This window comes from Hyperoodon ampullatus (genome assembly GCF_949752795.1).
Source record: "Hyperoodon ampullatus genome assembly, chromosome: 17".
In the NCBI taxonomy this organism is placed as follows: Eukaryota; Metazoa; Chordata; class Mammalia; order Artiodactyla; family Ziphiidae; genus Hyperoodon; species Hyperoodon ampullatus.
The window spans coordinates 28,480,848-28,494,549 of record NC_136930.1 but is presented as its reverse complement, the minus strand read 5'-3'; the positions used below and the strand labels follow the sequence as shown (position 1 = coordinate 28,494,549).

Below are 13,702 nucleotides of genomic sequence, written 5' to 3'. Positions count from 1 at the left end.
AGGGTTTTTATTTGTTCCCAGCACTTCAGTCACTGACCAATTCTGACCTGCTAACTCTTGCCCTACATATCCGATACTCAATTTTTAAACCAAAAGCCCTTTATCTGACAGAAAAGAAAATTAATGACCTTAATAATTTTTTCTAGGGGAACTAAAATTAAGATAAAGTCAAAACAATCTTAATATTTTAATAATTTCATTTTTAAGAGTTTTTTTTATTATGGAAAACAGAATGTTACATTTTAGACTTGCACTCAGGAAACTCCAATTTATACCTAAGACAACAAGAGCAAGCTCTGATAAGGCCAAGATTTTATTTAAACAAAGCTTATGCAGGAGCTAAAACTATTCATGTTTAGACTGTCTGGAGCTTCAGGGAGTGTAAAAACATTTTTAAAATGTAATTCCCAATAACTCACTACAATAAATATATAAGAAAAGTTCACTGTTGCCTCACTAAAGGCAAATGTTTGATGCTAAAGGAAAATGTGACATTTATAATGCTGGCATATGTTCAGATACAGCTTGAGGTAGATGATGTAATGATTTGTGTCATTTAATTTCTCTTCTCAAGAATTTAAAAACTAGTAATACTGGCTGTTTTAAACAACACCATCAGCGGGGTTTGTGAAACTGAAATGTATGCATATACACATATGTGCATATGTATACATGTAAAAGAATGCACACATCACACAATACAACATTCACTAAGGCATTCCCCGTTTAGGCATGCATGATTATTTTTCTTATTTGCACAATTTTATGAAAATAATAATACATGCTAGAGTGATAACACTGGCACGTTCATACTGCAGCAAAGAAACTGATGTTTCTGACTCTACTCTCTGCTCTATAACTCTTTACTACACCTCTAACCAATTTCCAAACACCAAGAGAATCACTGATGTATGACTTTCTGATATTGCAAAGAAATATAGAACTAAAGAAATAAAGACAGTGATGGTGTGGCAAACCAAGTTGTATATAGTCAAAACAAATGGAGAAACTTTTAAGAAGTGGAAGACATTCATCACAGAAAGCTCAGAAAATCAATTTACTTACTATAACAAAATAGCCCTGTAAGCATGCCACTGTGCATAAAAAAAAAGTTTAAAAAAACATTGTTTCATTGTTAACATATTATTACAATCAGTCAAATAGTTATGGTTTAGGCATCTTTTTTCCCCAGCCTTTCTTGCTTCTCAGATCTAATGAAGCTTCAACTTACTATTTTTAATGTGAAAAGCAAAAGTTCTAGATTTAATATAACAGTAAAAAGTAATTTGTAAAGCTACTTTTCTATTATTTACTTTGTACCTAGACATTCATTGCTATTTGAAATATCACACAAATCACACTCATTGATTTTTAAAGTTCTCTGCAAACTGAGGAAACAATTTATGGATCTAAGAAATGAAGTAGTTTTCAATAATAACAGCACCTCTACTGTGTTTAAGAGTTTATAAAACTTTTCACTTTCATTAATTTAATCTTTATGTTATTTTGTTATGTAGACATTATTTTCTCTACTATATAAGTAAAGAAGTTAGATAACCTGCCCAAGATCCCTTAGCTGGTTAAGGACCTAAGTCAAGTCTTGGACTACAGTTTGACTCTTAAGTCCTTTGCTTGTCCCAGGCCATCACCTTTCCTGCTTCCACAATACTAATTATCAAAAAAAAAAAAAAAAAAAACCCGAAACAAATAAACAAAAAACTCACCTCAGTTTGCTGACTTCTGAACATAAGAAAGGGGTTCTATCTGGAATCTTATGTAACGAAGTGACTCTAGTATAAAAGTGTCTTAAAAATAATGTATCTATTTTGATAAACGGCTATAAGTGAAAACATTAAAAAAAAAATTCTTAGCTATCTGCTTCTGCTCCCTGTTCCCGCTCTGCTTTCCTCTCAAAACTCTAAAACTAAAGCCATCCAAATGTTTTAATACATTTTACCTTACTCTGAAAATATCAGTGACAGAAAATGTCACCACTATTCTGCTCTGTGCTAAGGGCAGGAGGAAGCTCTGGGTTCTCAGTTAAAGTAACATCTATTTTTATCTGCAAAGGACACACCAAAGGCAAAGAGTGGAGTTAAAGGTTCCTATTCACAGAGCAGAGGAATCTTATTAAAAGGAAGATTTAATTAAATATTTTATTTTAAAAAATAAAAATCACAATGTTTGATTAAGGATTAGGTCAACAGATCACTCAAAATGTCTGCTCCTTCAAACTGACTACTTACCAGAAACATTTCTATTTTATTATTCATAACATAACTAAAATTCAAACATTTCTTTCTTTAAATACTATCTAATGAATTAATTTATAAAAGCAGTGAGTGCGTGTGTATATATAATAAACGTATAATTTCAAATTACCTTAATAGTTTTATCCATATCTCCATAGCACAGGGAGTTAAGAGAGATTTTAAAAGGCCTCCAAACAGGATTCAAATTGTTTTTAATAACCTATAAAAAAAGATTTAAATACAAGTTAGAAAAATATTCCATTCATTAATGCTTTGTTCTTGCCTTTCCTAGATTCCCACCACTCTCATCATTCATCCTTCACCTCTTCACCCACCCAACTTTGTCAATGAAAACCCAGCTAGGATAATATTATACAGCTGTTATATGAAAAATGCGATAGATTGTCTAATTGTGATACACTGTGAGAAAGAAAAACACTGGGAAATATATCCACCCTTTATAAGGTGCACTTAAAAATTAACGAAGATTATTGATTTTGTTGGAAACCAGAGTTTTCACAGCAGGACATAAGATTCAAATATGGAATAAGAAAGGCTGAGAAAGAACCTTGCTATGTTGGTTGTAAATTGGAAAAATAGTCTAAATTCATAATTTAAAATTTTTAAAATATGTATATATAATAAACATATATACACAAATATACATATTTCTCAGTTGTGTCCATTGAAAAGGTCTAAAAGCAATGACATCCCAGTAGAATGAGCACTCATATACCCTACTGTCCAAATACTACTACCCTCTTAAAGGAATAGGGTTCCATAAGAGAAATAGCTCATTCCAGACTTGGGATAGGTTAAGTACACGTTGAATTAAGAACATAATTTCACATAAAATAAGAGACTGCTTAAAGACTAATGGAGTAATGTTAAAAGAACCCAAGAACCATTTGAAGGAGCTCTTCCTGGTCAAATCTGGATTAATATGAGCAGCAAAATTCATGACAGTAATGAATTATAAATACAGTGAATATACTATAACAATCCATGGGTATATAATGATACTAAAAATAAAAGTGAGAGAAATAAGAGTATCTGCAACCCCCAATATAAGTGATTCAGGTATGGATCATCAATGGATGCTAGGACCACTGGGCGAAATGGAGGTTATTCATGCAGTCTCAAAGAATCACACTGCAATCACTTATTAATTACAAAGGGAAAAAAGTAAGACTTTATCATGGCACAATCTGGTGGTCACCAGCTTAACCTAGTAGCCCAGACTGGAATCATCAGTACTGGGCATCCTGACACACCCTGATGATGGAAGATACACATACTGTGTTCTTGATGGAAACGTTTGATCTGGACCTAATTGTAAGGAAACAAAAGAATCCAGTATGTTAGACATACTGGTCTTGATTACTCAAGAGATTCATAGCCTGAAGGTATAAGGGAGGTAGGGAGAAGAGGACTATATTGGGAACATAATAGCCAAATGCAAAATGTGAACCTCGATTGGATCCTGTATTAAACAAAACAAAACAAAACATATATAAAATGTGGGAAAATTGGGGAGATCTGAAGATGAATGGTATATTAGATGATGTTACTAAATCAATGTTAATGCTCTCAGTTATGGAGGTGTAGAGAAATGCCCTTGTTCTTGAGAAATACCTACCGTAGCATTTAAAGCTGAAAAGCCATGATGTCTGCAGCCTACATTGTGATAGTTTTGCAAAAGGGCATGGATATGTGTGTGAGAGAGAGAGAGAACACACATGTATGCAGTTATGACCATTTGATAAATCTAGGTGAGGGATACACTGGTATACATTTTAGTGTTCTTTATAGGGTTTTAAAAATTAAGCATAGTAGCACCTCCTCATTAAAAGAAAAAAAATGAGCATGCTGATTTTGTGTCTCTGGCAATTATATGTCTGAACTCAGATTAATATTTTTATAAATACATAATTTTTAAAAATTCAGATTACTACAATTCCAAAGGAAACCTCAACCCTACTTTTCAAATTCAGATATTCACCTCTGTTCGATGAACCATTAGCCAGTTTCCATCAGACATCTGCTTGTGGAATTCCAGGTATGGATCTGACTTTCCAAATAGATCCTACATTAAAATAAAAAAGCAATTATTCTCCACCTAAACCATGTGAAACCACACTTTATACATGTTACATGTTAGCAGTACCTGAAGTTTAACTCTACAGTAAAGATATATACAGTACAATACAGCAGTAAATACAAATCCCAACACCTTCCTCACAAACATATGAGCCTGCTCAAGTCTCATAGGAGAACTTTTAAGGCACTTGTGATAAATGCTCATAATCCTGTATATCATGCCCTTACATGATGGCTTTAAAATACAGTGATCAATAGGACCCATTATCCATACAATATGTTTTTAGCTTGTTTTCATTATTAACAGTGTTCATTCATTCACATAGCACTGAGTAGTTCTATATAAATGATCCCATACATTAGTCATACTAACTCCATGAGAGACAGAACGAGAAAATGGATTCAGAGGAGTTAAATGACTTTGCCAAGATCACATAACTAATTAATTGATGGATCTGAGCCTTGAGTTCATATCTTACCCTTCTATGTCCAATACTCCTTCAGCAATCCCACACATTTCTTTACACACACAAGGGAGCACACACAAGTAGATATGTGGAATGCACAACAGAAGTACTTCAAGGGCACAAAGTACATCCCCTATTTCCTTTGTAATTCACCATAGCACAGCACTCCTGTATAATGCTCAAGTACAATGAGTGTTCAAAAATACCCTTATTGCCATCTTACACACACACACACACACACACACACACACACACTTACACAGGGAGATAAAATTCTGGAAAAATGTACAAATCGTTCCCAGAGGTAAAACTCAGATAGTAAGATTGTGGATGATTTTATTTTCTCATTTTTATTTATCTTCATTTTGAAATTTCTATACTCCTTAGCATATATTACTTATTATTTGTGAAATCGAAAGGACACCTGTTAATCTCACAGTAATATACACAGATACGTCGCTAAACTGAAGATAAAAATTTTTTCAGTGCTGAATTTACCTCAGTATTAAATTAAGAAGATAATATTACTTCCTTCCTCAGCAGTCTAATGTTAAGAAAGTAACACATTTGGCACAGTCAAAAATATAAACACAAAGACTAAGCAGAACTTTTAAAATTTAATCGTATCTTTAAGAAGAAACTTAAGTAATGTACTAAGCTTCTCTATGCCCCATTTTATAAAACTAAGAACAGCATTATACATAGAGAAGTTAACTTTCCAAAAACACATAAACATGCCCTGTCTCACTTATCTTAGAAATAATCTTTTGAGAAAGGCAGAATATCATTATTACCATCTTGAAGGTCAGAAAACAGACCTTGTTTGAAAGTTCATTAATATGACAGTAGTAGAACTAAAATAAGGATTAAAAGTCCCTGACTCTGGGATAAGTTAAGTCAAAAAAGCAAGGTAGAGGAACGTATGCATAATATATTATGCTACACTTACGGGCTGAGGCTGGGGAATATAAATACAAATACATACATACACACATGCACACACATATCTACGTATATAGATATACACATGTATGTCTATTTGTATGTTTATATATACACACAGACATATACACAGAGACATACATACACATATGCACATGTATAGACACACAAAAAAAACCTTAGTTTTTTTGGAAAATGAAGGATTAAACCATAAAATATAAATTTTAAAAAAGTATTACATACAGCCAGGAAAGAGAAAAAAATATAGAGCAGACAGGGAAAGAAGCTAAATTTCTTGAACATACCTTGTTTTGATTAATTCTTATTGATGCCTAATGCCTAGATTTGGCTTTGGAACCATCTTATACATGATTGTAAAACAAAATTAAATCCAAAAAAAAATTGTAAAGCAATCCCTAAATATCAAAAGCAAAATTTGATTATGTGTTAATGTTACAGCATAACCATTCAGAGAAGAATTATTTGAAACACAAGAGTTGAACTGTAGAACTCAAGTGGAATATATAAGCCTAAAGACAAAAAGAACTTCAAAGAAAGCTCAAACTGTTTACAGTAAAAATATTTTAATTATAACATGAATATTTATATTCTTCAACTATTAGATATTATCTAGGACAAAACAGATAAGCAATTATGTAAGTATCTTTGGGAATCAACATTTTTGACATAAGTGAAAAGAGGTGTTAACTACAGAATTAAAGAAATACAGCCTTGTAATTCTACATCTAAATTGGAAATCATTGTACAAATTTATGATTTAGTTTCCCTTAAAAAAGAAAAGACTTTCCTATATCTGTCCACTGAAAAATCCTAGAAACGATGAGTGACAACAATCAATAAATGTTAAGCACTTCTAGTACCACATTGTGGACTCACTGTAGAAAGGCTCCCTTTGATCTGTCAATCTGGAGCAGTAATTAGATAAAATAAGCCTGGAACATTTGTCATGCCACAGAGCAGGAAGCTATCCAGAGACCTCTGGGGTCATGCCAAATGGTCTCATGAACAAACTTAAATAGGTTTCCTCCCATAGGCTAAAGTTGGGATACTTTAGGCATCAATAAAAATTAATCAATATAGTTCACAGCAATACTAAAAAAATTTTTTAGAAGTCCTCATTGGTCACATATAGAGGAATTTATTATTTTGAAAAATGGTAAATATGATAAAAAAAATCAAACATTTCAACTTGTCTTTTCTGGACAAACTGTATCTCAGAATAAATAAATACCTAATGTGAAGAAGAATATTTCTCTCTGTAGAAGTATTCTCACAAGTAAATAAAGAAGCAATGATAGCATGAGAATATCACTATTTTAAGACCCTTAATAAAATAATATATCTAGGTAGTTGTCATCAATGGTCACTAATACCCCAAAAGACAGAACTTGACAATGTGTGCCTCTTTTTTTTTTTTTTTTTTTTTGTGGTACGCGGGCCTCTCACTGTTGTGGCCTCTCCCGTTGCGGAGCACAGGCTCCGGATGCGCAGGCTCAGCAGCCATGGCTCACGGGCCCAGCCGCTCCGCGGCATATGGGATCCTCCCAGACCAGGGCACGAACCCGTATCCCCTGCATCGGCAGGCGGACTCTCAACCACTGCGCCACCAGGGAGGCCCCAATGTGTGCCTCTTGATGGAATTAATGCCACCACCTATGAAACGCATACCAATTCAAGATACCACCAGATCATACCTCTAGATTCAATTCCAGCTTACAGAAATCAGGAAATAAAGGTGGAGAGGTGAACATGTTACATGACACCACAGGGATTTAATTAGCTTATACAGTGTGTGGAAACTTCTATAGGACAAAGGAGTCAGTTTATTGAATAAATTCCATGGATGGATGGATGGATAGGAGGGAGGGGGAGAGAGAGAGGGAATAAGAAAGGAAGAGAGGGAGGAAGGGAAGAAATAAAAGGAAGGGGAGAATTTATAGATTAAAAAAAATTTAAGAGACATATTAACCAATTATATTATTTAAAAAGTCCTTAGAGATACACCAAAACATATATGGATGAAATGATGTGACGTCTGAGAGGAGAGAAAGTAGATAGGGGTAGGGATGAGACAAAATTGGTCATGAGTTAAAACTGTTAAAGATAGGTGGTGGGAACATGGGATTTTTAAAAAATACTTTTCTATTTTTGTATATGTTTAAACTTGTCCAAAAAAAAAAAAAAGATACTGGCTACTAGTCTAAGATATTTGCACACTGAATTGTAAGGTATATGAAAATGATGAAGACTATTGATTGGATTACAGGATTACATACAAAAATCACTTAAAGAATTATTCCAATCCATGCTATAAACTAAACTGTTGTGTTCTTATGTACTGGTACTCATTCTTCAAAAAAAAATTGAATTTTGAACACAGAGGAAAATCTAATTAATAAAGCATGGAATTTTCACTTTTTTCCTTAAGTAGTCCAAATATACTCTCAAATGCCTCTTACAGTAATATTAATGATTGTATTAATTCTCCTTTTAAGCTATACAAACACTTTGATTACATCTAGAGGAAAGAGGTAAAGAGAAATGGCTTCTGCTTAAACACACACAAACAGAAAGCAGAATTTGGAAGTAACTAACACTCAAAGTGATGCTTAGATGACAGAGTTCATAGTATTAATTCCATTATTATTTTCTCAAAAAGAAATCAATGTGAGGCAAAACATGATACCCTTGTTGAAATCTGCATCACCTACCTACCTTATTATCAAGTTTTCTTGCTTCCATTTCAAACAAGACAACTCTGTTATCCTTTATTTCTTCAGCTGAAACCTATGAGTAGACAAGGTAAGTGAAAGAAAATGTTTTGGGGATTTTGATATACTCAGGAAGTACTGAATTATTCTGTTATCTAATGGTATATAAAGTCTATACTAATATGTGAATTCTAAAAGGTTTAATAACAAAATGGTACCATTAAGAAAGATTTATCACTATTTCTTTTATGCATGTGAAATAAATATTTTCCCAAAATATGCCTAGTCTGCATTATGCAATTTCCTTTTTAATGTTGTTGCCCAAACTGGATCTTCCCTCTTCCAGTGAAAAATCAAAGCCCTGGAAGATTGCACAACACTAGTGAGAGCTCTCCAAACATTGAGAAGCATGAGTAAATCACACACTATAAATTCAAATATAGGATCAATATTTTCATCCAAGGTAACTGAAAGACTTATTCTACTTAAAAATAAGTTCCAGGCTATCACGACCCCAAAAGCAATAAAGCTAACTACTGATAATGATCTCTGTCCCACACACAGAAGTCAACACCCTCAAAAGACTGAACATTCTCATGCCTCAGGAATCTAAACTAGGGCAAAACAGCTGCTCAGAGAAATGTGTCTGATAATCGTAATAATCTTCAAACACGGTTTTCTCAGAGAGCCAGCCTTCTCAGGCAGAGCTAAAGTAAAACAACTATCTCTTCAGGCAGTGATTACCTGGACAGAAACTCTAGAAGATAAAATATGTAAAAGCATGGCATTATATAATTTGAAATCTGAAACAAGATAATGCATATATTCATTTGCCCAGGTCCAGTAATCAGCAATGGAAAATTTGGACAGCAAAGTGCAAGCACAAAAGAAACATGGTTAAGAGTTAAGAAGTTCAATGGCCATGTCATAATACGAGATCATTCTGGAATCAAAACCATTACGGAAAGTCTCTGCCATGTTTGCTTTGTTGAGAGCCAAATTGATCCATTCAGATTATTAAGTAATTTCTTTCTCACTTGGGAATTTATGCTTCCATTGGGAAGAGGCAAGCGTTACCAAGATGTGCCTGACTCTATAGGCAACTTAAAAAACTCAAAGAAGGGATTCCCACACTGCATTTTTCTTTCTTTTTGGCACAACAGTTTCCAGTTGTGATCACTTTAAGGCAAGGCAACATTCGGGATCAAATGATAAAGCATGGCTGTGGAATATTTGTCTGACATATACAGTTTTAGCATGTCCTATTATGCTAAATCTTCAGAGGAAAAAAGACAAATATCTTATCGTTACCGTAATGCTTCCTTTCCCTGCAGGTCTGCCATTTTTAAGCACCAGCGGTCGAGTTAGTTTCTTACTGGAAACAATCTGTTAAAATTGGAAAGTGATAGAAAGAGCTATTTCACTTCAACATGTGAATGTTTAGACTGAATGGTTTCAAAAAGGGTTGAATATAAAGTTCCCTTAAAGTCATTAGAAATGGAAACATTAAGTCCATTCCTTAAAGACTTAGAGATTATAAAACACATCTACACCCACTGCAAATGATTTCCAAGGAGCCAATCCTGATAGATAAAATCTCCCCACCCACTAGTTTCTTTATCAACTACTTCAAAGGTAAATCCTTTCTTGTAATGAAAAAAGAGGCCAGATTCTCATCACATATACAAATCACTGAGCTGAAATGAAGCCCCTGTAGGTGAAAGGTGGGTCTTAGAATACTCAATACATGGGATTCAATTTTTCAGCTGACACATAACTTCAGTATATAATCCCCACAAGATATCATTTTGATTAAAGTAATACAGTAGACCTAGGTACTCTCAAATAGATATATTTCTCAAATTTATTATAATTTTAGATACACTGTGATTTTTTTCCAAACAATAAATACTTCTTTAATTTTCTCTTTGATACTATTTATCAAAGTTTGAGAAAACTGATCAGCTCCATGTTGTCCTTGAGACATAGGAAATAACATGATCTCCAAAAAATTCAACACTAAAAAATAAATTCATAAAAGACAAATCTTAGAAATAGATATCACTGAAAAAAAATGACTCCTCCCTCCTGAAGCCTTCCCTGTTCTATCATAAATGGTCATGATCTCTCCTTACAAGTCAAACTGAGCTAGAAGCACAATGGTGAACCCACAGACACACCCCTGCTCTGACCCAACCTGTCATATCCTAGAGACAGACAATTAAGCAACTACAATAAAATATGGTGAGTGTCAAGGTAGAAGTGGTAGAGAGGACCAAGCGAGCACACGGAGGTGATCCAAACTACTCTAGGGCGTCAGAGAAGGCTTGCTAGGGGGAGTAAGGTCCACACCTAAGGTTAGAGGAGGAGCAAGCCATGTAAAGGGATGGTGCTGGGGCCGGGGGGTGGGGGTGGGGGTGGGGGTGGGGTGGGGGGGTTGGGGGGCTCAAGGGGCACCAGTCATGCTATTAGAACATCGGAGAAGCTGTTACTTTGACAGCATTTATGATTTAAACATAAAAACAATACTGTATTGAAATCTGCAAACTGCAGACAAGCAGTTAGAGCAATGGCATTATTTATTGAAATGTTGAATGAAACACCCATACACACATGGTCCCTACCCTCATGAAAAATAAGATAAATTCTATAATGTTCAAGCCAAACATACTAATATGTGAACTCAGTCTTTAAAGTGATTACAGCGTTTTTCAACTTTAGCAATTAAACTAATGAGCACCTATCAGAAACACCCAATTCTTTGGTTCAAATTTAGACAAAACATTTATATTATATATACTCACTTGTCCAAGGGTACATTCACATTCTCCTAAGAAGTCGTCATCACTCAGCTCGATGGTTTTGTTGTCAATGTCATAAATCCCAAATTTCAATTTCTGAACCACTTCAAAGTAGTAATCAATAATAAATGTCTTGGAAAATTTGGGATTCAAGCAATTCTTAATCCTTTCTGTGCGCTCAACCTATATTCACTCCCCCAAAATAAAAAAGTTTCTTCAGATCAAAGGTGCATGTGTTTAATATCTTTACATACTACATGTAACTAAATACAGGTATGGTAGCTAAAGGAAGTGTCTATATGTGTATGAAAAATTTCACAATCAAGGACAAACTTGACCAAAAAACTGCAATAACAGATGAGATGGTTTTATTATTTTTAACGTTTTTAATAAACTCTTCATATTATCAAAAGAGCAATACAGATTGCTTTTCGCCTACAAGTATTTAACATTACCTCATACCACTGTTGACCACTCGTATTCAAAAATAACACACATAAAGGGTCTGACTTTGACCCTACATCTTTATCCAGAAGATTGTCACAGGAAATATTCAGCTCCACCTTTGTGACACACTGGGCAGCCATCTCTTGAGCTGTAAGAAAAACAAAGAAATGAGAAAGCCAGTGAAATGATGCCTTTAAGAAGCACATGCATTCCTTGGGAATTCCCTAGCAGTCCAGCGGTTAGGACAGTTAGGACCCGGCACTTTCACTGCCAGGGCCTGGGTTCGGTCCCTGGTCAGGGAACTAAGGTCCTGCAAGCTGTGTGGCATGGCCAAAAAAAAAAAAAAGAGGAACATGCATTCCTAATGAAGTATCTGAATTCTTAAGACAAATTGTCAGAATAGGATAACAGAGTGAACTTGCTAGAATAAGACTTTGTTATATGTGCTTCCAGGCAATTCAGACGTCTTATTAGCCCATGCCAGTGATATTGCTTCAGTCAGGTTCTCTTGCTGGGATAAAACTCATTTACTGTGTGACAATAAAATGAAGCTTTGAAGATGGCAAAAAAGACATATTAATCTTTTCATCACTACAAATTTTACCATTCAGAAAAACTCCAAGTATACTCTTGATCCTTCTTTTAAACATAGCCTTCTGCTACAAAACAAAACAGATTAAACCTCAACCTTAATTTTATCTTTATCTGACAAGATACTGAGTAAGATATTTGCCATTTTCAAGGAAATTTTGGCTAAGACCCAAGGCTGGGGAATAAAAGACCCCAAACACCCCTCCTCTCCTCACCCCATCCCCGCACATTTTACAGCAGTGGTTCTCAAGCTTTGTTGCTTTTGGAATCACCTGGGGAGCTTTCAAAGCCACTGATGCTGGTGTCCCACACAAAGAGATGTAATCTAACTGGTTTAGGGTGCAACCTGGGCATCGGCTCCTTGGATGATTTCCATGTGCAGACAAGGTTGACAAACCCACTATTCTACAGAGAGCATCCAGCAAATAGGCATGGCTCATTTTTCTTCAAGACTTGCTAAGAAACACCAGAGTTAGCCTAACTTTCACCCAGCCCTCCTTGCCCCAACCTCCAATCATTATATGAAGAGGACTGGGGAGAGGGCGGATTAGCTGGGGGCTGGCCCTGAGAGATGATGCAGTGTTGAGGGTGAGCTACTTTCCTTCCTAAACCCAGGGAAAGAAAGGGCCTGCAGGTGTCACCAAGAAGAGGAGGCAGGCATTACATGCCCCAGCTGGAAGTCCACTTAGCCAGCTGTCTAAAGCAAAGTGGAGTTGCAGGTTCTGGAGGCAGAAAGGTACTTCCTCCCCTAGAGCTGCTGGCAACATCCTTAGAATGTGGAGTAGTTAGTGCCCTTGTCTTCCACTCTGAGATTTAGCTGACATTCTGGGACTACAGGAACAAATCTACTCATCATCTTGTTAGATTCAAACAGGATTTCTGTGCTGTACAAAATGTGTGATCAGTTCTGAAATAATAAGGATCACGATTAGAAGAGCTCTTTGGCAGTGTCAAAAAACAACTCATATCTTATAGAAACTAAATACGCTGTTAGACTCTAAAAACAGCAGCAATCCTCAATGTGTGTCAAAAAATGCAATACTAGCATTTAAGATTCCTAAATTAAACAGAATAATAAGGTAGGTTTTGTAGTCTTAGTAGCTAAAAATTCCTTTTAAAAGCCATGATATATATATGTCCCTTCACCTGAGAAGAGAATTATTCCCTAATAAGCAACAAACTTCACAAATTCCCAATTTGCTTCCTAAATTCCCTATGTAGGGATGTTGTAGTAAGACTAAAACTACTACGGCCTTTTACTATGAAGTCAGATTTTTTTTTTTTGGCCACTTTACATGCATCAAAATTATTAAGTGGTAAAATACACAGTACTGACAACCTGTACGTAAGATACTAAGGTCAAGGAGAAA

At 35.0% G+C, this 13,702-nt stretch overlaps 1 protein-coding gene across 1 annotated transcript in view; it reads right to left on the bottom strand.

The window, feature by feature from the left end:
* The window catches only part of CPNE3 (copine 3), a gene marked incomplete at its 3' end in the record, with an annotated part of 46,456 nt that overhangs the window by 16,684 nt on the left and 16,070 nt on the right, over nt 1-13,702 (bottom strand). Inside the window, exons 3-8 of the mRNA XM_079722257.1 lie at nt 11,750-11,889; nt 11,298-11,477; nt 9,805-9,879; nt 8,498-8,569; nt 4,255-4,338; nt 2,383-2,472 (exon numbers count right to left, since the gene is read on the bottom strand). Of these exons, the coding sequence (XP_079578383.1) occupies nt 2,383-2,472; nt 4,255-4,338; nt 8,498-8,569; nt 9,805-9,879; nt 11,298-11,477; nt 11,750-11,881 (633 nt within the window). The 5' untranslated portion in view covers nt 11,882-11,889. The remainder of the gene's footprint in view (nt 1-2,382; nt 2,473-4,254; nt 4,339-8,497; nt 8,570-9,804; nt 9,880-11,297; nt 11,478-11,749; nt 11,890-13,702) is intronic.